General features: G+C 46.0%; 5 protein-coding genes across 5 annotated transcripts; 2 read left to right on the top strand and 3 right to left on the bottom strand.

Annotated features, from left to right (window-relative positions):
* Positions 1-2,116: 2,116 nt before the first annotated feature.
* Positions 2,117-2,709, bottom strand: N7481_002932 (uncharacterized protein; the record flags this gene model as incomplete). Its single annotated transcript, XM_057262151.1, has 3 exons — positions 2,117-2,132; positions 2,187-2,227; positions 2,461-2,709. 3 exons carry the CDS (start codon positions 2,707-2,709, stop codon positions 2,117-2,119), a joined length of 306 nt encoding a protein of 101 aa, XP_057123812.1.
* A 1,164-nt stretch (positions 2,710-3,873) lies between these two features.
* N7481_002931 (uncharacterized protein) lies at positions 3,874-5,026 on the top strand (the record flags this gene model as incomplete). Its single annotated transcript, XM_057262150.1, has 2 exons — positions 3,874-3,906; positions 3,974-5,026. 2 exons carry the CDS (start codon positions 3,874-3,876, stop codon positions 5,024-5,026), a joined length of 1,086 nt encoding a protein of 361 aa, XP_057123811.1.
* Positions 5,027-7,898: 2,872 nt separating this feature from the next.
* On the bottom strand, positions 7,899-9,282 carry N7481_002930 (Dynamin; the record flags this gene model as incomplete). The annotated part of the gene is made up of 2 exons (XM_057262149.1): positions 7,899-8,421; positions 8,498-9,282. 2 exons carry the CDS (start codon positions 9,280-9,282, stop codon positions 7,899-7,901), a joined length of 1,308 nt encoding a protein of 435 aa, XP_057123810.1.
* An 11,874-nt stretch (positions 9,283-21,156) lies between these two features.
* On the bottom strand, positions 21,157-23,421 carry N7481_002929 (FG-GAP repeat domain-containing protein; the record flags this gene model as incomplete). Its single annotated transcript, XM_057262148.1, has 2 exons — positions 21,157-22,245; positions 23,182-23,421. 2 exons carry the CDS (start codon positions 23,419-23,421, stop codon positions 21,157-21,159), a joined length of 1,329 nt encoding a protein of 442 aa, XP_057123809.1.
* Positions 23,422-25,092: 1,671 nt separating this feature from the next.
* N7481_002928 (FG-GAP repeat domain-containing protein) lies at positions 25,093-27,351 on the top strand (the record flags this gene model as incomplete). The annotated part of the gene is made up of 8 exons (XM_057262147.1): positions 25,093-25,189; positions 25,443-25,487; positions 25,549-25,615; positions 25,810-25,893; positions 25,949-26,032; positions 26,088-26,097; positions 26,314-26,662; positions 26,765-27,351. 8 exons carry the CDS (start codon positions 25,093-25,095, stop codon positions 27,349-27,351), a joined length of 1,323 nt encoding a protein of 440 aa, XP_057123808.1.
* Between the last annotated feature and the right edge of the window lie 218 nt (positions 27,352-27,569).

Here is a 27,569-nt window from a genome sequence, read left to right as displayed (position 1 = left end):
GGGTTTGGTGCCTCGATTGTAACAGCGAACACGCGACCGGTTATCGACAACGTCCAATGCCCGCGACCTCTAACCCCAGTCGATGCTAGAGAGCAACCTACGCATACTCCAGTTGAACATCATGAAACCGGGGCCAAGAATGAAAGCACTCATCAACGATCACAAAAGCCAAGACCTGGAAATACTCCTTATGCAAGAGCTATCTATTACCACCTACCGCACACAGGTCAACCATAGCGCCTGACGACTCTACCGGCCTACAGTCGAGATCGGCGCAACTCGGTTTCATAGTCTGATTTATGTCAATCGGCGCGTGTCTACAGTCTCGCACCGCCAGGTACCCTGCAACCACCCGGAAGTTGCAGCCGTCAGGATTTGGACACCCGACTCCCATATTATACTTGTCTCGGTCAACCTACCCTCGGTTCCCCTGTACTCAGGTGCCAACAAATCTTCGGAGCCCGCACTAACAGCGATTCAAACCACCATCACGTCTATACCAATTCAGCCGACGAACCGCTAGTATCATCCTCTCCGGGGCTTTCAACCGCCACCATCCTCTGCGGGTCGGCAATCACATACCAGCCCATTTCATAGAGGACGCTAGCGACCCAGTCGCCTTCTTCCAAATCACAGCGATCATGGCTGCCTCCTTCGGGGGACAGCACTTCTACGGGCCCAAAAGCGTGGGAACAACGTTGGATCATAAGCACGCTTCCCGTTCGCGGAAGCGTTGAAGACCATGAATCTCGACAGGCTGCATGAATTGGAAACCATTGACCCGCAGCCGCAGCTGCCGTATCGTGCTTATGCCTTCGGGGAGATTGAGATCCAATCGAAACGAGAAATAGCGAGGGAGCTGGCGGAGACCGCGCGGTCCACGACTGATGTGATTGTATAATCGGATGCCTCGGGTCTCGAAAATCATCTAGGCGCCGCCGTGGTCGCACTGGATAAAAGTCTGGAAGTAGTGGAATCTGAGCAAAGTAAAGTGGGATAGATGGGCCGTTGGTCAGTTCACGTGGCAGAGCTGATTGGCATCTTCTACGCCATCAACGTGGTGTTTCGACTGGCCTATCAGCGCTAAACTAATGCGTTCGGACGCCCAATGAAGACGACGATTCTGTGTGACCGCAAGTCAGCGCTACAATCAACCCAAAACGCCAGAAACAAATCAGGACAACGTATTGTCCATGTAAACGGCGGACCTGTGAATTTCCATTTCGAGTTAGTTTTGCACTTTTGGGTTTCGCGCCCCAATACCCCGTCACGTAGCCTCCCTTTAGTGCCCCTCGCTATAAAAAGACCCGCCTTCGCTGCTCTTTGCTATTCCTCTACCTCTCCACCTTACACTTATCGCTACGCCCCTATAACTTCACCCACCTAATCGGACTCACCGACTGCCCTATTCGCCCCCTATTTTCGATCGCAAACTAAGGCTAAGCCCTTATTGCCTTTACAATTCACTCTTGGGATCGGAATCATTCGGCCTCTTGGCGTAGGTAGCAATTATAAGGAGGTAACAAGAATTCTAGAAGAGCAATACGGTACAGATTATTCGTTTACAGGGTAATCACTTGGCCGTTATAGTCTACTCGTTCTTAAATAGATTGTTCTCTATCTATTCCCCTCGATCATTCTCTCCTCCTTAATTCGATATTTATACACCGGCAAAGCGGATAGAAAGGTACATCGTACATTAAAACAGCGCGCCACTTCCCGAATGGAAGAGAGTTCTTTATCCTCAAAGCCTATATAACTAGCGAGGTCCCACCATCTTTCTCTATTGAAATTTTTAAGGATTAGGTGCGAATTGGTGGCATGGTGGGTGGTTGAAGAAGAAAGGTTCAAATTGATTGACGCGTTTCCGGTGGTGGCGCTAGCTTGGTAGTGAACTACATTAATATGCTGCAGGAAAGGCTGCCTGATGAGCAAGCGGATGTAGATCCAGTAGTGCACTATCGAAGAGTGATAATGTATCATGTTAGCAATAAGAACAGCGATAGAATAGTAACCTTGTTAAAGTTTGAAGGTTAGATTGAACTCACAGTGTTCCCACAACTTCCACAGTTACTTGCATCTGTATCAAGGTCGACGCAGGCTTCATCACAACAGGTCAGGCCGGACGCGCACTATCGAGCACCAGTTAGTCGTTGTCTCAAAATATGCGGTCTATGGCCCCTTACACATTGCCCGTTACAAAAGGAAGAAGGAAGGTCACAATCGCCTGGTACACAAATACAGCGTCTATCTCATGTCAGCTTCAAATTGGCTCTTCAATCTAAACACGATCGAGAAGGAGACTAACGGCGTGGTTTGCCCAAGAACAAGTCCAAGTAAACTAGGAGAGCCACTCCCGCTGTCGCAGTAGCCAGATTTATCGCCTAATCCTCGACACTATAATGAATCCATATGTTAGTATTCATGTAATCTCTTCGGACATCTATATAGATATCTTACCCTGGCGTCACAAGCGGCCGAGTCGCAACCACCACCACCCCCTCCACCCCCAACCCCAACCCCAATGTCTCCAATATCACCACCCCCAGTGTCAATGGCAATCCCACCACCATCTCCATTGCCAATATTGTTGCCCCCGTAGGAGACCTTATCCCCACCCCTCGGTCCACCCCACTTTTCTAGAGCTTCTTCTCCAGTGAGCGCAGTGACAACAGAGCAGCACAAAAGGGTGAGAAGAGCAGACCGCATTTTTCGTAAAGGCGTTGTTTGCTAAAGACGATAGAAAAACAAATTGGTTAATCCCGTCGTACTGGTCGTTAAACTAGAAACAGCCTGTCTTGCTTCTTAGGTATTATATTCAGCGCGTTTCTACGGTTAATGTTAAATAAGGTTCCTTATTATAAATAAAGCGCTTAGAAATGTTGCCTAGGATGTGAACTATTGACTTTTATTTTTACACGAATAGCAATCACGCAGAAGTCAAGGAGCTTATGGTATGTGCTTAGATTCCGGCAAAATATTCCGGCAATCAGAATAGAGTCTTGTGGAATCTGGTTGGTCCCCGTGTGTCCTCTGGCCCGGCTGTTATATTTGGGAACACCCTCTCAAACCACAAGGATTTATATTTTAATCAAGTATATTAAATATCTTAAGTATCTAGTTTCTCTAAAAATAGTGCTTTAGGTTATAGATAATTTGTTAGTCTAATGGTTAGTAAATTAACGCTATATATACCAGCAAGAAGAGCACTATAAGATTAGACAGCTAACCTCCACTTTACCTCTCCCACAGTCGATAGTAATTCAATCTGGTGTTAGATATATAGGTGTAAAAATCCGAACGCAACGGTTTGGCCGGGAGCACACATAGGCCGCTAATTATATCCCACATAAATCAATTCTGACTGCCAAAATATGTTGCCGAAACTATGGCACATACCATAAGACTCTGGTATGCCAGAAAATAAAGTCCAAGCTTTTCACATTCCAGGGAACATGTCTAAACATTCTGATCATAATAACTTACAAAACTAAAGATACAACAAAACTGGAAGATGTATTCTCACGTATTATCAGTCCGTTCGGAAGAGTTGGTACCACGCGGAGTGGCGGAAAGTGGTCAAAATAGAATGAAGGCTTGTCGGTCGGGTTCAGGCCTAAGGCAGAATATCCCGATACGCCCGATAAAGCCGTGCCATACTTCGACCTCTATAAGATAAATTCAACGTCCACTGGACCTGGCGGTACGGCAATGTCCTTTCCCTACCGCTAATTCTCGATCCCATATCATGCTCTTGTGTCGAGTATAAAAATCTACATTCTATTGAGGAAATTTTTCACATTCTCATCAACTTTCAACAGCCCGAAACACAATCTGTGCTCGTCAAATCGGTCAACTCTACCATCACAGAAAATGCCTCTCAATGTGCTCGTCGTCGGTGCGGGAGTCTGTGGCCAAGTTGTCGCCATGCCTCTCCAAAGGTTTATTCCATAACACAATATCACTATTGTAGAGCGATCTTCCACGCTACGATCCACAGGTCAGACAAATCGACTTGAAGAACCAAGCTCCCCATATCCTGAGGAAGATGGGTCTGTTAGACGGAATCACGGCGCTTTGTGTGAATGAAACAGGTCTTGAGGTGGTGGACTCTGCAGGAAAGCAAATAGCCTGCTTCGGTGCCTCTGCTTCTGGCGAACGTCGTATTGGTTTGACCAGTGAGTATGAAATCATGCGCGGGGATATGGCACAGTTCCTATACGATGCCAGCATCAAGCAAAACGCGGTGCTTAAAATCGATCTAGAACAACGGATAGCCTATACATTCGACCGGACTGTCACAAGTCTGGACCAGAGCGCTCAGGGCGTGGATGTGACTTTCTCAGATGGTCGGAAGCACCGATATGATCTCGTCATTGGGGCCGACGGACAATACTCGCGTACTCGACGACTTGCCTTTGGCCAGGAGGTTAGCGATGCCGCGTTCAAAACTCTTGGAGTCCACGCTACTTATTTTAGCATCCCTCGAATTGCAGGGGAAGACACTTTGGCTAGAGGTCACCTCGCTCCACCGAGAAAAATGATCTACACTCGTACGAGCGATTGTCCCATTACAGGGGAACTTCTTTTTACCATGGATGAATCGCCGAGACTGAAGGCTTCTTACAAAGAATTGTTGGAATCCCAAAAAGAGGCATTCGTCGAGGTCTTCAAGGATATGGACTGGCAGACCAACCAGTTGATTAGTGGGTTGAAGAAGTCCGATGACTTTTACGCAAACGAGCTGGGGCAGATAAAAATGGACCGACTATCTACGGGTCGGGTCGTGCTTCTTGGAGATGCAGGCTACTGTCCCAGTCCATTTACTGGCTTGGGGACTAACCTGTGCCTCGTGGGTGCATACGTGCTTGCAGGGGAATTGGCACGCCAGGGGAACGACGTTATGGGGGCGCTAAAACGCTATAAAGAAAAAATGCGGCCCTTCATTGTCGAGTGTCAGCAGTTCTCAAAAATTTCTGGGATTTCTCTTCCCATCTTCGCGACTTGGCATTTGGTCTATGCATAATCTGGTTTGGGTTCTGTCGAAGCTCACTGGACTCTTTCCGCAGTCCCGAAAAGGGGATAAACATGATAAGCGTCTCCCTGAATATCCCGAACTGAATCTCCCATTTGATATGGGGAGTCCGACGGAGAAATTTCTGGGTAGGGTTTTTGCAAATAGCTGGAGTTTAGCCTGATGGGAGGAAGAGCGGCAATTTCAGAAAGGAAAAGACTGAGTTTCAGTAATTAACACAACAACGCCAAAGCCAATGAGTCTGAGTGTAAGGGTACTTGACGCGCTCCGCGCAAGAAAGTAAATTTAATGCTTCTGATGGTCCGGAGGGAAGGATACGTTTGTTTAATTTCTATACAGTTATTCTCGAAATCGCCTTGACCACTACGCACAGGGAAACCTTATCCTAGTCCCACTGCCAAGACCCTAGCGCAAGTAAGTAATTGGGCTGGCCACCCACCGGTGTAATATGCACCTTATCTAGTACAGTTATCATCACCTTTTACCCTACATTCACGGCGCAGCGCACATCTTAACGAGGGGGAGGTACAATACCATACAGGCTTCATTGCACAACAGCCCTCAACTGAGTTTGAACCGCCCAATTAATGATCTGCGCTAAAGCCTCGGCTGTGGGGCCGAGAAAGAGAATCTCAGTGTGTACTGGTCAAGGCAATTTCGAAAATGACTGTACTGCTGAATACTGCAGAAGAGATAATTGAGAGTAGAATTATTGGATAAACGAGTTATGAGTTGCAAACAAACGAAGAAATGGTCGTACTGTTACAAGACTGCCAGCAGCAATTCCAAGATTGGCCTCGACATTGGACCATATTGAAATCTGTGTTGTTGCATCTAAGGACTAGAGTCAACATACGAAATCGCGAAAGGACATTTCCACTTACAAAGGAAATCCGAATCCTTGGCATGATGAAGGAATGGAATGCGCACGATGACGGCAGCGCTCGCTCTGAAAAAATGCGTATTGGGTCAGAATTTATTCTATGTGAATGCAGAGCATACGAACATCCCGGCAATACTTAAAATTCCCGACACAGCACTCTTGGTCCGACGATCCATTTGGAGTCTCCATATCAACAAAATGGGTAAAGATCCAAGCATGATATCGCACGTAGCGGCAACTCCGCTGTACATATAGACGATGCCAAGGAGGATGTTGATGTCGAGGCAATGGCCGGCTTCTGGATAGTGGTTCCAGTAGTAAGCGACTGGATGGCATTGAAAAATAGTGAAGAACAGAAAAACGATCCCGATAGCGGTTGAAAAGGTAACTACTCCGTACAAAATGTACGAGTGAGTACGATCAATCGTAAGCCGAAGCAGAGTTGCGGCAATGGATAGCCTAGCAATCGTGCAAGTGAAAACGTAGAGAATCTGCCCTAGCCACCAACACTTTCGTATGGTATGAATAAGTAGTGAACTAGAATCTTCAAAGTTTAGAACACCTACTAACAAACCACGTCGTATATCCTCTTGGTGGTGGGCTAAATAGCCTGGAGTCTTCCCCATGCCATATACAGCGCCCACAATACTGCACGTGGCAAAGCCGACATTAAAGGCCTGGACTGGTATAAGTACACTTACTGCGGTGATAGGCAAATGACAGCCCTTTGTTGACCTACAGTCGCTGCAACCATCAAAGCATCATCATGGCCAAATGCTTTGACTATCTCCAATCGAACGTAACACCGAAGACTAACGGCCGCAAGCGAGATGCTCAAAAATACGGCAGTGGTGATGATAATTGCATCGCTCCCTTCCATGCCCTGTAGTCTTGATATGAAAAGACATCCAAGAGCGTTCACAGGAGACTATCGAAGCTAAACTGACCTAGTGGCCTTCGATGATGTAATGATGATTACATAATCATGGATGAATCCTAAACTGCTTGGACCTCTCGCGGGGGGCACCTAGCTGACGGGGTATTGGAACGGATGCCTGACCGCCTAAGGCAGAAGTAAAATTTCAACACCCGGTAATCGTGCTCAAGGGACTAAATTATCTCCTGAATAAACCTCGTTAAAAACATTTAAAAGGTTGGAGATGCTGTGTTATGGACCCTGTGATATGAGGTGCCGCAACCTACAAATGGGCCATCGAGAGCCAATCATCCCACAGGAACTACTGTCGGAACGGAATAGGCGGAGTGTATGGCAGAACGCTAGCGAACCTGCCAGAACTAGTTAGCGTGCTCGGAGGAATATTGTACACAAAACCTTAGGCAGAATCTTCGAATAATACTCAGATTTCTCACACCTTACGCGTATGCTCTATATTAGGTCTCACCGCTTCTGACACACAGGCCTACGGAGGGGTTTCTTCCTTCCTGCAACTGCCTCACGGGAGTCAACCCCCACCTGAGGCTCTCCAGTCCATATAAGTATATTTTCCGCCTGCCTGATTCTGTCTATTTATCATCGATTATTTAACGTGAAATACAATAATCCCATCTCTGTTTGGCAATCGTGAATCTGTTTCAACATCGATTGGTAGATATCTTTATTTATGCAACGCTAGCAGCCAACCTTGTATGTACAGCTGCTCCCGCATTCGCGTGATGACCGTGGGAAAACCTTGTAGGAAAAACCCACGTCGGAGCAGTCCAGGGACTTCACTTATGCGGCCAAATCACGGAGGCTTTGCTCCAGAGCAACTTGAAGCTGGCGAGCCTTAGAACGAATATGGCCAACTTGCGGAGACTCGGCCGTTAAGCCAACAAGCTCCTCTTCCGAATAGCAGCTGACCGTCATTGGATCGAACGCATTAGCCAACTTTGCAAGAATATGTCGCTCAACGACTTGGCGACAGACATTATCTACGAACGTCTTCCGTGCAACCTACTTCATAAATAAAACAGATCCTTTTAATACCACGTAAAACAGACCCTATAATAAGCAACTAAGCCGGTTCTTGCTTCAGAACATGCTTGCTCCTTCATGTCGACAATGACCCGTTTCTTGAGGGATGACAACAGTTTGACACAGTCCTTTTCTGTATTGTCCAAATAGAGAGTACCGTTCCAATCATTTTGGATCGCATCGCGTACAGAGTTTTCGATGAGGCTTTTTGAAACTTCAATTCTAGCATTCCGGATGTTGTCCGTATAATAATGATTGTAAATGATTGGCTGTCGGCTTTCATCTTCAAGAATCCTTTCGAGTTCATGTTCCGCTGCTTGGACATTCTCCTCTAGCGTGAGACTGACCAAGCGACAGATGTTTTCGCGCACCTTCACATCTTTGATTGTGTACGTCACACGGCGTTCGCGAATCGAGAAATGATCCTTGAGACCACCACCACATGCTCTCGAGCGATCTCGGCCCATCGCAATGACTGCCCATGAAACATTCCGGTAAGGAGAGCCTGGTTGTAGTTTCCTGGTAATTCTTGACCCCTCGTTTGATCATATGTCTGTTTTGTGTTAGCATAAATAAATTTTCACCGGCAAAGACGAAGTCATACCTCTTTAATCCAATTTTGCATGTTGAGGCAAGTTCTATCTTCAATTGCGTACGTTGATGCTGAAACTCTGCCTCAAGTCTTCGTTTCACTGTTGTTCGTGAAAATAAAGCTGAATCAAGCTCCGGATGTGGTAGATCTATGAATATTTGGCGGAATGAGGGCGATTCAATAGTGGTAAAGGCCATCTTTTCCTTGACAACCCATCGTAGAATATTCTCCTGGAACTGAGCTACCACTGATAGCTTTGGCTTCATATTGAAGGAATCGACGATCGAAGGTTGTTTAACTGAATCGGAAGATGAGGAAGATGGCTCAGAGAGAGTATGTTGGGTGTATAGATGAAGCTCTATGTTCTTAGACGATCCCGATCTAACAGAGTCAGATGTTTCCCAATTGCACTTCTTGCATTGGATAAGACGGTCTGTATCCATTGGCTTCTTGGCACGAGTGGTCCAGGGACGCTTAATTGATATAATATCAAAATGGCCCCATAACCATTGAGTTGATAGAGCGGTTTTGCGAGGTCGTTTCCGAGTTGAGGGTTGGGAGACTATACTCAGGCATGACGATGTATCAGGGTCTGGTATAATAGTCTGTGAGGCTGATTCTGATGGGAGGATTGAATCAGGAGTTGTCTGAATAGTATCAAGTGTATCAGAAAAGAGAGTAGTCTGAGTGGGATAATCAGGATATTGGTCTTCAATTGGGACGTTGTCTTCGTATCCATAATTCAAAGCTAGATAATCACGCTGCGTATTTGTACGCTGAGGCCGTGATGAAGCCATATTGAATAGAATAACGGAATAGGTGGTAAAAATTCAAAAGTGTGGTAAAGGCTTCATGTTGCAGAGTCATGTTGAAAATGTGGGGTCTCTCGGGTATAGGGCATAGGGTATAGGGACTAAAATGGTACAGAAGCTAGTCTAGGATAGGAAATAGAGGCTGTTTGGTTTTTATTGTATTTTTGAGCGATTCAGTGTATTGTGAACCGTGGTAGTGTTGGGGGCTGAGGTGGCTGATCTTGAAACCTGTGGCATCTCACCTCTGGCACCTCTCCCCCAGTACCTCACCCCGGGCACCTCACCTCTGGCACCTTAGCCCCGGCACCTTAGCCCTAGTACCTCTCCCCAGGCACCTCTCCCCGGGCAGCTCACCTGTGGCAGCTCAGCCCTGGCACATCAACCCCGGCACCCTACCTTATTATATATTATTTCTACTAGCCTAAAAAGACTATAATATAAAAGCTTATACTTTAATATTCCTATATATAGATATATATACTATAAGGTATTATACGACAACTGGCCACAGTAACCCCCAGTAATATTGTAATGGTTACTAAGTTGTCAGGCTAGAGACCTGTGACTAGGCAAGGATATCGGACGGTAGAGATCAGATTGGGCAGTCGATACAGAGACTGATTCTTGAGAGGATCAAGAATCCTGAATGCTTGTGGGATCTTAAATACATTAGGGTTCGGGTGGATATCGATATGCAGGTGACTCAAAGGGGATTCGTCCATGAATCGGCCTCGAGAGTCCGGGGTATCGCATACTTCGAATCCCGTGACAATTCATTCTCCTCTCTCAGATATGGTCGACTCGACCATCAACAAAGGTCAGAATTAGGTCAGGCGACCTGAGCCGAATGGCGTCATCTCGCACAAAGGCCTGGGGCAGATGCCGCTTTGGGTGCGTTTGCACGTGGATGTAAACAAAGCAATACGATCTCTTTGATATCTTTGAGATAAAGGCTTCCACCTTTCTGTCCTCAACTCTCACTTTCCTCTCATCTTCACCTTGCCTCATCCCTTTCTTTCATCGTCAAATCGTGATCCTTCGCTATGTCTGCTGCTGCCGGTCCTGCTGCTGCCGAATTCGGTGGTCCTGGAAGTGTGGCCAGTACTGCCCTTGGTCCTCGTCCCCTCCGCGATCGAATTGCCCGTCCTTCGTTCGCCTTCTGTGTTAAATGTGTGGCCGAAGCGGCCCTTCGTCCTCCGGCTGGTACTGTTCCTACGATCCAATACGACTGGGACTGTTCCAACTCGATCACTTGTGCCCTGTACAAGAGAGATGAAAAGGCTTGCTTCTAGGTACGAGACTCTTCCGATTTATGTTTGATTCAATACTGATTTATCTTAGATGCCCTGTGGGATCTATAGCAATTTATACCAGCTCTAGTTGATCCTTGACTGGGCACGTGAAGTTTGGGGCGGTGGTACTGCTGTTGCCGTTACTGGTGGTGCTGTACCTGTCTGGGGTATAGGAAGCGAGACTACGGCTGTCGAGGGATCTGCTTGCCTTCTGGTGTCGTTTCGGAAGATGATCTCTGTCTATCTCTCTCGGCACGAGCTCTATTTTGATATACAGAATACGGATCAAGCTATGGAGGGATATGCTGCGTTTATCGTTAAACGACGAAAGGAGTTGAATACCAAGGCTGGCTTACCTCCTGCTTGGCCCCCCTGGTTATCCTGGTAACCTTCTACGGCTGTAGATCAGTGATGCTGGTTTTGATCTCTGGCAGAGTGCTATTTAATCCTTCTTCTTGGAGGTTGCGGCAGGGTTTGAGTATGATATGACTCTGAATAGTATTATTTTGACTCTGGCTGTAGTGCAGATTATTGACCAGATTAAGGTGCTCTCAGATTTGTATAGGCTTTTGTGGTAGTCTTTATTCTTTGTCTTGTTTATCCTCCCCTTTTATAGTCGAACGGCCTCGTTCGGTGGGAGTCTGATGGCTTTTCTTTTCGGTGTCGATTTGGGTATAGTTTGAAGGAGTTTCGGGGATACTTTGTTGTCGTTAGGATACAGTTTTTCGAGTTTGTTTCTTTCTGAATGAAGATATCGTATCTTTTGCGTTTTCTAAGTGCTCTGCGGGTTCCTATTGGTTATATTCTGAGGGCTATCCAGTCTATTTTATATAGTAGTGTAGTACTCTATCAAAGGTTCTTTTACCTTGAATCTCCTTAACTTCCTATTCCTCTTTGTCTTTAAGTTCCGGTATTGGCATCAGCGAATCGTCTTTGTTTCGGCTGTTCTATAGCTCGAGGAGAGAGACAGAGAAGACGTTATATAGTCTTAAATACTTTTCTGGTAATGCGATACGGTACGCCTGAGTACCGACCTTTGTAAGGATACAGAAGGGTCTGATTCACCGGGGAGATAACTTCTTTTCTTTGGCTTTAAAGTAGAGGTTTTTTGTCGAAAGGGATACGAGGCTTCTGACTTTAAAGTCTTTTGGCTTATGGGTCTTGTCGTATAACTTCTGCTGTGCTTCCTGTACGATTCGAAGCTTTCTTGCAGCCTCTTTACGAATGTTTTGAAGGTAAATTATCTGCTCTTCGGTACTTAGGGCTTCTTTCTTAAGTACTTCTTCTGGGGCTTGGACTTAGAAGTCAGGATTATGTCCTAGCAGTATACAGAAAGGGGTCTCATTGGTAGATATGTTAACAGTATTATTGTATACAAACTGTGCTATCTTAAGGAGTCAAGCCTAATTCGATTACTCTCCGTTGACAAAATACCTAAGATAATCTTCTAGAACCTGGTTAAGTCTTTCTGTCTGTCTGTCAGTTTGGGGATAGAACGCAGTAGAGAATTGTAGCTTAATCTTAGAATGGTAACAAAGTCGTGACCAGAATCTGCTTATAAAGATAGGTCCTCTATCAGATATGATTCCTTCTGGATTTCCGTATTTAAGTTTGATTTGATCAAAGAAGAGTTCGGTAAGGTCTCCTACTGATATTGTTATTGATACGGGGAGGAATCAGGAGAATTTCGTAAGTCGACAGACGATCACTAGAATTATGTTATATTCTTTGCCTTCGAAGATTATGATAGGGAGTCCTGTAATAAAGTCTATATTTAGCTCTGTAAATGGCCGATGGGGAGTTAGAAGAGGTTGGAGTTCTCTATAAGGTCGATGCCTTGGTGCTTTAACTCCTTAACATATTAGGCACGTTGTGACGTATTCTCGTACGTCCTTTGGCAGCTTTTCCTAATAGAATTTTCTTTTTAGAAGCTCTTCTGTACGTATTCTTCCAAAATGTCCTGCAAGTTGCTTATTATGATAAAGCTTAATTAGCTTTTACCTTAGATTCCCTGCGACAGAGATATAGAGACGTCCTTTATAACGCAGGAGCTTCTCAGAGTCAATACTCTAATACTTTCCCTGTAGAACGTTTTCCAGGGTTACATTAATTCTCTCCTGGACTATCTCGTCCTTATCTTAGAGTTCCTTAATCAATTGTTTTAGTCCCCTTAGGGATTTATCTGCGAGTGGATCTTTATTCGTAGTTGTAGCGAATACTATTTGAGGGGGTATAAATTGAGAGCGACTCAAAACCTTATAATATGTTATATTGTGGCCCTGACTTAGGAAATCTTCTTTATTATCCCCTGGATCTGAATGATCAGCTTCGCTGGACTTATCCGTGGCCTTCCCTAGATCCTCCTGATCTATAGGGGCGGCAGTATTGTTTTGAACCTGGTTTGGCTCTGACTCTGGGTCACTGGCCAAGCTACTTACGGTTAGAGAGGGGGATAGCAATGGACTTCTACAGGCTAATACGGTTGTGATCATCGATCCCTGCTCCCCTCTGCTTTTCTTTCCAGACGGTCTTGTACCTGCAGAAAACCACTGTACTTTTATAAACGATACGGCCGTGATTCGCTTATAAATCGGGCCTAAAATCTCCTCAGCTGGCGGAGGCTTCTCTTTGCTAGGAGTTCAGGATAATTTATCTGCTGGATTTGTCTTGCCTGAACGGTGATAGATTATAAAATCAAAAGGTGTTAAGGATAGGTACTATTAGGCTTGTCTCCTATTAATATTCGGTTGATCTATAAATAACTTCAAGTTATGATGGTCAGTTAAGACTTTAACTTAATATTGGCTTCCCTTGAGGTATTGACGCTAGTGCTTGAACAAGTGAATAATTGTGAATAGCTCTTGATCCGGTGTTATATAGTTCCGTTCTGTGGGTGAGAATTTCTTCGACCAGAAGGCAATAGGATGCTATATCCCTTGATCGTCTGGTTGTGAAAGGATTCCAGCTATTCTGAAACCCGAGGCATCAGTCTCAAGTTGGATAGGTCTCTCTGGATTAAAGTATCGCAAGAGAGGCGCGGTTGAAAAGGCATCGATAAGATCTCGAAATACTTTCGATTTGCGGTCGTCTAGCTTGATATTCCCTGGTTTCTTCCTATCCTTACTTCCTTTAAGGAGTTCTGTAAGCGGTAATATGATTAAGGAGTATTTCTCGATAAACCTTTGATAGAAGTTATAGAATCCTAGGAAGACTTGGATATCTCTGTAGGATATAGGCTGCTCCTATTCTTAGATGGCTCGAGCCCGTTCCGGGTCTATAGAGATGCCGTTTTGACTAACAATAAAGCCGAGGAATTTAACTTCTTTCTTGTAGAATTAATATTTGGAGGCTTTGACGAATAGCTAGGCTTTCCTTAGCCTTTTGAGCACAAGACTAAGGTATTCTGTATACTCTTTGTAGGTCTTAGAGAAGATGAGAATACCGTCTAGATATGCAATACAAATAATATCAAGGAGACTATAAAGCGCAGTATGAATATAGCTTTGGAATGTCGCTGGTGCGTTGGTGAGGCCGAATGGTATGACTATATATTTAAAGTGGCTATATCTTGTGCGGAAAGCTGTTTTCTATTCCTCTCCTTCTTGAATACGGATCCTATAGTATGTATCTTGTATATTGATTTTGCTGAGGTACCTGGCCCCAGAAAGGCGGTTAAGGATCTCTGATATGAGGGGCAGAGGATACTGGTTTTTGACAGAAACTTTGTTTAACCCTCGATAATTAATACAGAGACGTAGTCCTCCGTCCTTTTTAGGCACGAATAGGATAGGTGTGCCAGCTGGGCTCTTTGATGGTCTGATTCGACCGTTTGCCAAGTTTTCGTTGAGATACTTCCGTAACTCTGTGAGTTCTGCTTGCGAGAGGGGGTAAATCGGGCCGTACGGGGCTGACACATCTTCTTTGAGCTTGATTGAGTGGTCGGTCTCCTTTTGCGGCGGTATAATCTTGGAGTTTTGTGCCTCGAATACGTCCTGAAACGCCAGTAATTCGGGGGGGGGGGGGGATCTGGTCTTGACTTGCTGTCGATTCCTCTTCTTCTTCTGGGGGAAGCCAGACTTCTTCGGGCGTTTTGATAACCGTAAAAACACGAGCTTGGTTTCTGTATGCTTTCGCAAACTGGTGAGGCTTTAACTATTCTATCGTCTCCTTTTTATGTTTGAACCACCATTGTTTCCGCTACGGAGCTAACATAATTTGTATTTCTTGAATAGTCGTATTTGACAATAGTACTGGGGATCCTGATAGACAGGGATCTCTATTGACGGCGACACAGGGGCGCGAAAACCTTTGTTTGGTTCCCTGAGAATCGTATATGGTGATTAGAATGGTCTATACGCCGTAGGTAGGGGCGCCTTGTCGGCCTACCACTTCTAAAAGGGGAGTATTGTACTTGGCTTGATTAAAGTGATATTTCTGAACGAATTTATAACTGATAAGGTCTACCTCTGTATAGGTATCGATATCCGCATGCGTTTTAATATCGTTTCGGACACGAATCGGGATATAGAGGCGGGCGACTGTTCCTACTTGAGGCTAGGAGTCAGAACTCATAGGGGCTAGTTTAACTCTAGCGCTTTTCCTGAGTCTTTTGATTGAGTATCGTTGCGGTGATACCAAGGTCTTGAACGAGCTTGCTGGATCTTTGCCCCTGGGGCTTTTGGCGGTAGACGATATTCGCTTGCCTGATGGCCTGGCTTGCCACAGTTGAAATAATTGTTTGAAGGGGTTCTGATAGATTGGTTGATCCCTCCGACAGGTGTATTATTTGGATTGTTATCGTTTCGAGGGGGAAACAGGCGAGGGTTACTACTGAAACGAGGGGGATTCGGATGTGAGTTGGAGTTGTTTTGATTTGGGTATGAGTTGGAGTTGTTTTGATTCAGGTTGGTTCTAGGACTGTGAGGACCCTTTGAGTATGGATTTCCAGGATCCTTTTGATCTTGTTCTTTGCTATTAGACCGGTTCGGGAACGAGTCATTGAGTTGTGGGTGTTTTGAGCTCGAATTGGAATCGTTGTTGAATGGATTGTGCTTATGTGCTTTTGCTTTAGTAAATTCCTAGGTGCTCTGTGCTTCTTCTACCTATTGTGCTTGAGTTTCTGGAGAAACCCTTGTATATTGTTGAATGTATAGTGTCAACCATAGCTGTAGCTTTGACATATAGCGGCGAGCTTGCTCGTCCTGGGAGACCTGAGGAAGGTGGTGTTCTAGGTCTGCGAGACAATGGTGAAAGACCTTCAGTTCTTTATCGGGTCGCTGGCGGTAACGCTCTATCTCGTCGCTAACTTCTCTAGTAAAGGTATTTTTGTTATACATTAAGGTAAGAGTCTATTCCTTAAAATACTCCTAGCTGCCGAAGCGGTCGTTATGATTATCTTCAAGGTATCTCTCTTCTGTAGTCCAGTTATTCTTGTAGTCAGAGTCAAGATATTTGACTCCTGCGAGAATCCTTATTTTCTCATCCTTGTAGACTTTGGGATTGCCTCGGAAGATATATCTAAGCTAAGAGAGCCAGTTTCCTTGCTCCTGAAGGCTAAAGGATCTCTTAAATTTATCGACCTTGAAACCCTCTACTTTCTTGCGCTTTTTGGTCTCGGTTTCCTTGTGATTTGCAGATAGCTTGTCTAGGAAGGCTCCAGTATTTATATTTCCAGAGACCTGAGCGGAAACCTCTTTGATGCGAGACTGAATCGCCAGGAACTCTTTAAGACGTTCTAGTTTGTGTCTCTTCTCTTCCAGACTGTCTGTATTGATGCTTCTAGGCTCGGTGATGCTCTTGGTTACGGGTTTACCTGTGATTCCCCTGATCTGTATCCTACGAGAGGGAGGAGGAGATGCGTTAGTATCGTGTACGGTGGCTCTGCGGATTGATATCTGATCCGGCTCAGGTTCTATAGGGTTTTCATGCCGATCTGGGGCCGATTTGATCTCGGGTCGAATAGTAGGAGGGGGGGGGTGTAGTGACTTCGGATTGCGCACTACTGCGGGAGGATGCAGGGTTTTGATGCGTAGAGGGTACTATCTTCAATCCTTGGGTAGTCAAGAGAGAAGAATCAGAATTGTAATGGTTACTAAGTTGTCAGGCTAGAGACCTGTGACTAGGCAAGATATCGGACGGTAGAGATCAGATTGGGCAGTCGATACAGAGACTGATGTTACGGACCATGCGACATGAGGGGCCGCAACCTACAGATGGGCCACCGAGAGCCAACCGTTCCTAGGAAAGGAACGCAGGACCGGATCACGTGACCAACGGCCAGAATCAGCCTCTGATTCGTCGTGTCAAACAATACTGCACTAAACCACGAGACGGCTAGCGCGACGCAGGAGCGAGCGTTCTTTCTACCGTCACCAACCTTACGCCACAAGTGCAAGTACCCGGTAAGACCACGTGACCTTGGGGTATACCAGTGGGTATACCAACGGGTAGATGGAAGGGTCGATTCTGGTGTACCACCAGACACACCCTCCAACATACCACTCCACGGAGGATTAGGTATATAGGGACGCTCGTCCACGCACATGTATTTAGTTCTCCGCGATCAATCAATCTAAGTTACTGTGACACACCTTTCGGATTACTCTTCTAGTTTCACACAAGTGACAAACCCACACAAGTAGGGGAGCTCTATCGGACTGACCTACTTGGCGCCCTATCTGGCACGCCCTTCGAAGTTACTCAATAAGACCCGAGCCCGTGTAAGGCTTTGCATAGCAACGGTACGGTTACGAGTCGATACTTAAGGATACCCTAGTGGTGCTGGAACAAGGCCGATTTCAGCCGCCGTTCAGCAATTCGCAATTCTACTCTATAGGAGTGAGGTACGTTTTACCAACTGTCAACCACTAACCGCGTGACCAGTTAGCGAGTGCGTAACAACTGATTCTTGAGAGGATTAAGAATCCTGAATGCTTGTGGGATCTTAAATATATTAGGGTTCGGGTGGATATCGATATGCAGGTGACTCAAAGGGGATTCGTCTATGAATCGGCCTCGAGAGTCCGGGGTATCGCATACTTCGAATCCTGTGACAAATATCTATAATAGAAATATATATTTACTAATATCTCACTAACCACTAGGCTAACCTCGCTTATAATAGTATCAATCTGATCACCAAAATCCCCTCTATCACCCTAGTTACCTAGTAGTACAAACCAGATTTAGTTAGGTCTAGTAGTTAGCCAATAAGCAGCAACCCTACTCTTGACCCTAAAACCCTAGAATACCTAATAGCTAAGGCAGAAACCCTAGGCTTAGAAAGCTGGCCAAAAAGGGTATAGACTATCCGTCGGTCCTGGTCTTGGCATACCCCATCAAAAAATCACCTACCAAAATCAGACCCCTTAGGGTTTTACCCTTCTGACTAGAAATCATCCTATTAAGCCTGATAGGAGGATAGTTTAGATAATTCTAATCAAACTTCTAAAAAGCCCGATCGAAAAACCTCAAAATCTGAGGTACTTAGGGGGGGGCTGTTGGGTTAGGCCAACACCCCCCCCCCTTGCCAAGACTTTTTAATGCGGAACACCCCCCCCCCCCTGGTGGGCCGGAATATATTTAACTGGGACCGGAAAGAGATTTAATAATGGCGCTGCGATCAAAGGATCTAAATCCTCCTCAATTATATCCGTCATGGCCCAGAAAAAGTTCCTTTTTGCTGCCTCCCAGGTATTATAAGCCCGATCACCATATTGTATTCGGCAAAAAGATCGAATCCGAAAATCCTGCCATTGATAACGTGAAATAGTAACAGCGGGAGGAATTACCTGGGGGACAGGTATAATTCGAGCATTGATACCCTTTCGTAAGCCAACAATATGTTCATATCGAGCAAGAAAGTCCTGCAAATTGTTAGCAATTACCTAGCAAAAGGGAGGTAAATCTTTCATACTGGCAGGTCTTTCCGCTTTGAATTAAGTTCAAATGCTGAGATATGAGCTTTAACACATGAATCAAAGCATCTTGCTAAATCTAAGCAATATTGTGCAAGCAGTATACGAAATTTAGGCTCAAAATCATCCAGACCATCACCTTGATGCCAGAAAGTATCAGCCCATTCTAGAATGAGGCAAAAATCCCAGGCATCTCCAGTCATGAGAGATGGAACCCAGTTCTAAATTAGTCCAAATCAACTCATTTTCGGTACCAAATCCTTACCATATCGCAAATATCAGAATCATGAAAACAGGGGTTACACCGTGAGCTGTTGATACTACCCATAAGACAATTAATTCTGAAAGGTGTGTCATCGGTAGGATCAAAGTTACTAATTGCCTGGCGTAAGCAATGTAAACACCACGCAAATTGTGGTTCTACATAGTAAGGCCATTGATCAACTGCTACCGGCATCGTAAAAAGATATTAAAGTGTATATCGCAAAGAAATAGTAACGAAATGCTTCCGATTCTTATAGCTTTCGGGCAGGATTAGATCAAAGAGCTTGTAAATAGAGAAAATATAGAACAACATGCAGTAAGTTTGCCATGAAAGAGTATAAAAATAGGTATGACAAAAACCGCAAAAATTACAAAGAAAAGATACATTATTTTATACACCCCCACAGATGCCATAAAGGGAAAGGTGTTATAATTTATGAAAGAAATGGGAATATGATGGGTCCCATGGGACCTGCCAAGACTCCCATGGGATGGGATGGGATTAATAATTAGTCCCATGGGGTCTTGGCAGATGGGATGGGATTCGATTATCAGTCCCATGGGTCCCAGATGCAAATACCCCCAGGGGGTATTTGCGACCCGGCTGCTTGTGACACCAAGGTAAGATTCGTGAATATGCAAAGAGGCTGTTAATACTAACATACTGATTTATTAAGTGCCAGAGATTAGGCGATTAATCCGGCTACTGCGACAACGGTAGTGGATCTCCTAGTTTACTTGGACTTGTTCTTGGGCAAACTACGCCGTTAGTTCTTTCTTGACCGCCTTGGATTACAGAGCTGATTTGAAGCTGACATGAGATAGACGCTGTATTTGCGTACCAGGCGATTGTGACCCTCTATCTTCCTTTTGTAACGGGCAATGTGTAAGAGGCTATAGACTGTATATTTTGAGACGACGACTAACTGGTACTCGAGAGTGCGCGTCAGGCCTGACCTGTTGTGGTGAAGCCTGCGTCGACCTTGATACCGATGCAAGTAACTGTGGAAGTTGTGGGAACACTGTGAGTCCAACCTAACCTTCACACTCTAATAAGGGTGCTATTCTATCGCTGTTCTTATTGCTAACATGATACATTATCACGCTTCGATAGTGCCTTCCGGGATCTACATCCGCTTGCTCATCAGGCAGCCTTTCCTGCTCGATATTAATGTAATTCACTACCAAGCTAGCGACACCACCGGAAACGCGTCAATTATGTTTAACCTTTCTTCTTCAACCACCACTATGCTACCAATTCACACTTAATCCTTAAAGACTTCAATAGTGAAAGATGGTAGGATCTCGTTAGTTACCTAGGCTTTTAAAGATTAAGAACTCTCTTCGATTCGTGAAGTGGCGCATCACAAGTCTTGAATTCGCTATCGAGATATAAACTCAAGTCACCAACGACCGCTACTTGGTCGGTAAGCGTTCCAATTGGATAGAAACACCATGCGCCTTCATAACACAAAACTACCCACCTCTATACCACAGCGTATTTTCAATCTAATTCCATCAGTCTAGCTGGAAGGGCACGGCAAATTCCCGTGTTGCTATTTGTTCTATAGTGTCCGTAGAACCCGAATCCTCGACTGCACCTATGTAACTGAAGAAAGGAACGATCCAAGGATTTACTATCCAGATCATGTCCTGCTTTCTTTTGCTGTATTTGTCGAGAAGGGAAATATAGGGGTCGGCACGAATAACGAATATTCGCAATTCGCATTTGTGTTTGCAGACAATTTGCACGACATGTTGAGAAGTAATGCTTCAGTGTTCACATTGTATGTTCTTGTTTGTTAGATACAAGTGGGCTGAAAGTCATATATATGTGAGTATGCACGTGCTCTCAGCCCCTGTGATCATTTTAGTGACCGGGATATTTGTTGAGTATCACGGTGGTCAAAGCTTATGGCGGAACTAGCGACGGACATTTAAATAGATGGAGCTCCCAATTCTCTTAAGTTAGTCTAGCTGGAAACGATACAACTATTTTATCTCAACAGGTTATGAGCCCGGGTGGCGTAACCTTTGGGCATACGCTGACTGAAATTCAAGCAATCCAAGAGTGATGACACGGTGGATTCGACATAGTTGATGCTTCGCCGGGTGAAGCGACAGCGGACAATCGTCACTTCATTCTGTGCAAAGTATGACTGCGAGGAGATGCTTCCCAGCGACCAGGAACGGCGCCACAGGGACTATTTACAGTACTCTTTCCATCTACTGCGGATCTTATTTCAACTACCAATATGCCTCCATTCTTCTCAACGACCCTTAAAGCAACTAGCCAACCCCAAAGACTCTCTAATCTCATGCTAATTATGTCACTAAGAGTATGAGACATTCGTGCCTATACCCAGTCCACGCTCTCTTTGGCGGTTCTAAGGGGCGCAAGGCTTCCCGAGTAAGACGCTCACTGTGTTGCCACCGACATCCGCAGCCACAATATCTAGATAGCTATCTCCATTGAAGTTGCCCACTGCAACACCAACCGAATTGGACCCCACGCCAAATGTGACCTGCGGCTGGAAGCTTCCCGATCCAGTCCCGAGCAAGACGCTCACTGTATTGCCGCCGGCGTCCGCAGCCACGATATCGAGATAGCCATCTCCATTGAAGTTGCCCACTGTAACACCAACCGGATTGGACCCCACGCCAAATGTGACCTGCGGCTGGAAGCTCCCCGATCCAGTCCCAAGCAAGACGCTCACGGTACTGCCGCCATTATTCGTAGCCACGATATCCAAAGAGCCATCTCCGTTGAAGTCGCCCACTGCAACACCGTACGGAAAGGATCCCACGCCGAATGTGACCTGCGGCTGGAAGCTCCCTGATCCAGTCCCAAGTAGGACGCTCACGGTATTGCCGCCATTATTCGTAGCCACGATATCTAAAGAGCCATCTCCGTTGAAGTCGCCCACTGCAACACGAACGGGAAAGGATCCCACGTCAAATGCGACCTGCGGCTGGAAGCTTCCAGATCCAGTCCCAAGCAAGACACTCACTGTATTGCCGCCGGCATTTGCAATCACAATATCGAGAGCGCCATCTCCGTTGAAGTCGCCCACTGCAACACCATATGGATTGGGCCCCACGCCGAACGTGGCCTGCGGCTGGAAGCTCCCCGATCCAGTCCCGAGCAAGACGCTCGCTGTATTGCCGCCGGCGTCCGCAGCCACAATATCGAGAGCGCCATCTCCATTAAAGTCGCCCACTGCAACACCAACCGGATTGGACCCCACGCCAAATGTGACCTGCGGCTGGAAGCTCCCCGATCCAGTCCCAAGCAAGACGCTCACGGTACTGCCGCCATTATTCGTAGTTACGGTATCGAGATAGCCATCTCCATTGAAATCACCCACTGCAACATCAAATGGCCTGGAACCCACGGGGAATGTAGCTTGCGCTTGGAAGCCCTGGAAACTTGTGCATATGCAGGCGCCTGATGAGCAAGTCGATCCATCAAGGCACTATAAAGGGGTGAATTGATCACGTTAGCAATATAAATATTGAAATAGTAGCAAACGTCCTAAATGTATAGTTCAGGGCCAGCTCACAGTGTTCCCGCAAGTGCCGCAGTTACTAGGAGAGTTCTGAAGGTTTGTGCAATCTCCATTGCAACAGGTCTCATCTGCTGCACACTATAACATCGCGGGTCAGTTATTGAGTTTCCAATAGCGACGGATGATAACCCACAGTGTTCCCACAAGCGCCACAGCTGCTAGGAGCGTCCTGGAGGTCGGTGCACACTCCATTGCAACAGGTCAGGCCGGATGCGCACTATCGAGCACCAATTAGTCGTCGTCTCAAAATATGCAGTCTGTGGCCGTCTTACACATTGCCCGTTACAAGAAGGAGATGGAGGGTCACAATCTGTCTGACAGGTAAGGGTGCCTGATGAGCAAGTGGATATAGATCCAGCAGGGCACTATCGTAACGTGAGAATTTATCATATTAGCAATCAGAACAGCAACAGAGCCAAGAAGGTTAGGTTAAGCTTACAGTGTTTCCACAACTTCCACAGTTACTTGCATCGGTATCAAGGTTGATACAGGATCCGTCACAACAGGCCAGGCCGGAAGCGCACTATCAAGCACCAGTTAGTTGTCGTCACAAAATGTGCAGCCTGCGGTCGTCTTACACATTGCCCGTTGCAAGAAGAAGCAGGGTCACAATTTTTTGGTACACAGATGCAGCTTCTATTTCGTTTCAGCATTCAGATGGCTCTGCAATCCTAAGACGATTAAGAATGAGACTGACGACGTAGTTTGCACAAGAATAAGTCCAAGTAAATTAGGAGATCCACTACCGTTGTCGCAGTAGCCCGATTGGTCACCTGATTTCCGACACTTAAATAAATTAGCATATTATTATCAGCAACCTCTTTGCATATACACGAATCATACCTTGGCGTCACAAGCGGCCGGGTCGCAACCACCACCACCCCCAACCCCAACCCCGATGTCTCCAATATCGCCACCCCCCGTATCAATTTTAATCCCACCACCATCCCCATTACCGATATTGTTACCCCCGTGGGAAACCTTACCTCCACCCCTAGGTCCACCCCACTTTTCCAGGGCATCTTCGCCGGAAAGTGAAGTGACAACAGCGCAGCACGAAAGGGCTAGAAGAGCGAAAAGCATTTTTGCAAAGCCGTTGGAATAAAACGATTAAAGATTTGGTGGAAGAGAACACCAGTTTGAACCCGTCGTGCTGCTCGTGGTACAGAAGAATAATTTGTCCTACCCTTTCCGCGGAGGGGGTTTTACGTAGTGTGCTCATAGCCATTCATTCATTGTCTGACTTTTGTTATTATGAATAAAATTGTTAGATATGTTCCCTGGAATGTGAAAAACTTAATTCTTTTAGAAGTCCAGGGTTTATGGTATGGATATAAATCCCGGCAAAACTTTCCGGCAACCAGAATAGAGTTATGTGGGATCTGATTGGTCGCCCGTGCGTGCTCCCGGCCTGGCTATTGTGTCTGGGGAACACCTTATCCCCATCAAATCTTGACAATTCGTGTTTTTACACCTGCATTCCCAACCCCTCATCCAATTGTTATCGAGCGTCACAGAAACGATGTGCAAATTAGGAAGAGGCAGCGAATTTTATTCTATCAAAAACATCATAATATATTCTTATTCTTTAATTAATCTCATGGCAGCCTCCGCACAGCGAGGAAGAAAATCCTAAGAACGGCGGATTGTATCAACTGTTATATTTCAGATACATGATTACTCTTACTCATCCAGTAAAAAGGGTGACGGTAACACTCCGTGTACTTTTCTCGCCCGTCTTCTCTAGGGAGTGCAGTGACAAAAGCACCCCATAAAAGGGTAAGAAAAGCGAAACCTATTCTTATAAAGATGCTTACTGAAAATATCATACAATTTAGCACGTGAAGAATAGAAGTTGGAATCTTCTATACTGCTTATCGTACTGAAAATTATTTCATAAGTGTTGTCTTAGTACCTTAGTGTAGAGAGTGTTACTTATATATTGTGCCTACAGTCATTCTTTAACTGTCTAGGTTTGGTAAGTCATTACAGTATGATTAAAATGCTTAGGCATATTCCCTGAAATGTAAAAAAAACGTGAACTTTTTTTGATTTCTGGCAGGCCAGAGGTATATGGTATGCGCCACAGTTCCGGCAACATGTTTTGGCAGTCAGAATTGATTTACGTGCGCGGCCCGTGTGTGCTCCGCGCCAAACCGTTGTGTTCAGATTTTTACACCTATAATTCTAACTCCATATTAAATTACTATCGACTGTGAGAGAGGTAGAGTGCAAATTAGCTGTCTAACATTATAGTGCTTTTCTTCCTGGCAAATATAGCGTTGAATTACTAACTGTTAGACTAACAAATTATCTATAACCTACAGCACTATTATTGGAGAAAATAGATGCTTAAGATATTTAATATACTTGATTAAAATATAGATCCTTATGGTTTGAGAGGGTATTCCCAAATATAACAGCCAGGCGAGGGGACGCATGGGGACCAACCAGATCCCACATGACTCTATTCTGATTGCCGGAATATTTTGCCGAAATCTAAGCACATACCATAAGCTCCTTGACTTCTGCATAATTGCTGTTAGTGTAAAATAAAAGTAAATAGTTCACATTCTAGGCAACATTTCTAAGCGCTTTATTTATAATAAGGAACCTGATTTAAAATTAACCGTAGAAACGTACTTGATATAATACCTAAGAAGCAAGACAGGCTGTTTCTAGTCTAACGACCAGTACGACGAGTTTAACTAATTTTTTTTTCTATCGTCATTAGCAAACGACGCCTTTACCAAAATGCGTTCTGCTCTTCTCACCATTTTCTGCTGCTCTGTTGCCACTGCGCTCACTGGAGAAGAAGCTCTAGAAAAGTGGGGTGAACCTAGAGGTGGAGGTAAGGTTTCCCATGGGGGAAATAATATTGGCAATGGAGATGGTGGTGGGATTGGCATTGACACTGGGGGTGGTGACATTGGGGACATTGGCGTTGGTGTTGGGGGTGGAGGGAGTGGTGGTGGTTGCGACCCGGCCGCTTGTGACGCCAAGGTAAGATTCGGGATACCCGAAGAGGTTGCTAATACTAACATACTGATTGGTTTTAAGTGTCGAAATTCAGGTGACCAATCAGGATACTGTGATAACGGTAGTGGATCTCCCAGTTTATTTGGACTTATCCTTGGACAAACTGCGCCGTGAGTCTCTTTCTCGATCATCCTTGGATTGCAGAGCCGCCTAAAAGCTGATATGAAATAGTGGCTGCATCTGTGTCCCAAATCTGCCTGGTTGTGATCCTCCATCTTCCTCTTGCAACGGAGAATGTGTAAGACACCCGCAGACTACATATTTTGTGACGACGACTGATTGGTGGTCGATAGTGCGCGTCTGGCCTGACCTGTTGCAATGGAGCATGCACCAACCTTCAGAACACTCCCAGTAACTGCGGTACTTGTGGAAACACCGTGCGTTATCATCCGTTGCTAATGGAAGCGAAATCACTGACCCTTAATGCTACAGTGCGCAGCAAGCGAGGACTGCTGCAGCGGCGCTTGCACCAACCTCCAGAACACTCCTGGTAGCTGTGGAGCGTGTGGGAACACTGTGCGTTATCATCCGTTGCTAATGGAAGCAAAATCACTGATCCTTAATATTATAGTGCGCAGAAGGTGAGAGTTGCTGCAATGGAGCCTGCACCAACCTCCAGAACAATCCAAATAACTGTGGAACTTGTGGAAACACTGTGCGTTATCATCCGTTGCTAATGGAAGCAAAATCACTGATCCTTAGTATTATAGTGCGCAGAAGGTGAGAGTTGCTGCAATGGAGCCTGCACCAACCTCCAGAACAATCCAAATAACTGTGGCACTTGTGGGAACACTGTGAGTTAGGCCTATCCACACTTCTAGGAGACTTGCTATTGTGCCGATGTCCTTATTGCTAACGTGATCAATTCTCACGCTTGTATAGTGCCCTGCTGGATCGACTTGCTCATCAGGCACCTGCATATGCACGACTTTCCAGGGTTTCGAGGCGCAGGCCCCATACACCGTGGGGTCCCAGCCGTATGGCGTTGCGGTCGGCGACTTCAACAGAGATGGCTATCTCGATATCGTGGCTGCGAATATCGGCGACAATACAGTGAGCGTCTTGCTCGGAACTGGATCGGGGATCTTCCAGCCGCAGGCAACATTCCCTGTGGGGGTCAATCCGTATGGCGTTGCGGTTGGCGACTTCAACCGAGATGGCTATCTCGATATCGTGGTTACGAATGGCGGCGGTAATTCAGTGAGCGTCTTGCTCGGCGATGGATTAGGGGGGCTTCCAGCCGCAGGTAACATTCCCCGCGGGGTCCTTTCCGCACGGTGTCGCAGTAGGTGACTTCAACGGAGATGATTATCTCGATATTGTGACTACGAATATCAACGGGGGTTCGGTAAGCGTCTTGCTCGGGGATGGACTGGGGAGCTTCCAGCCGCAGGTCACATTCCCGTGGGGTTCAGTCCGCAAGGTGTTGCAGTAGGCGACTTCAACGAAGATGGCTATCTCGATATCGTGGCTGCGAATAGTGGTGGCAATTCAGTGAGCTTCTTGCTCGGCGATGGATTAGGGAGCTTCCAGCCGCAGGCTACCTTCGTTGTGGGACCCGCGCCGCAAGATGTTGCAGTGGGCGACTTCAACCGAGATGGCTACCTCGATATCGTGACTACGAACATCGGCGATAGTACAGTGAGCGTCTTATTCGGTGATGGATCAGGGAGCTTCCAGCCGCAGAGCACATTCCCTGTAGGGCCCCTGCCACTTGGTGTTGCTGTGGGTGACTTCAATAGAGATGGTTATCTCGACATCGTGACTACGAGTATCAACGGGGGTACAGGTAGAGTAAGTGTATTGCTCGGGGATGGATCAGGGAGCTTCCAACCGCAGGCTACATTCCCCGTGGGGTCCTTTCCGTATGGCGTTGCGGTGGGCGACTTCAACCGAGATGGCTTTCTCGATATCGCGGCTACGAATAGCGGTAATTTAGTGAGCGTCTTGCTCGGGATACCTTGTAGCCCCTAGAGCCAAAGACACGGTATGGATAGATTGTAAGTGGTTGTCTTTGATTCGACAGGAATGATTACCGGATATAAGGCGGATAGGGACACGGCGTGGATAGAACAGGTCATAAGGAGATGTTGTCGTTGTCGCCTGCGCATGGACAAGGACACGACGTCCCTAGTGTAGCAGTGCGTCCGTGCGGCGGACCTTTGTTAGTTAGTTGGATAGGGGGGAGAGGG

The sequence above is a fragment of the Penicillium waksmanii genome (genome assembly GCF_028829765.1).
Source record: "Penicillium waksmanii strain IBT 27052 chromosome Unknown utg000004l:1.0-5674109.0:1.0-5678898.0, whole genome shotgun sequence".
NCBI classification, from domain to species: domain Eukaryota; kingdom Fungi; phylum Ascomycota; class Eurotiomycetes; order Eurotiales; family Aspergillaceae; genus Penicillium; species Penicillium waksmanii.
This window is presented reverse-complemented; position numbering and strand designations above follow the sequence as displayed.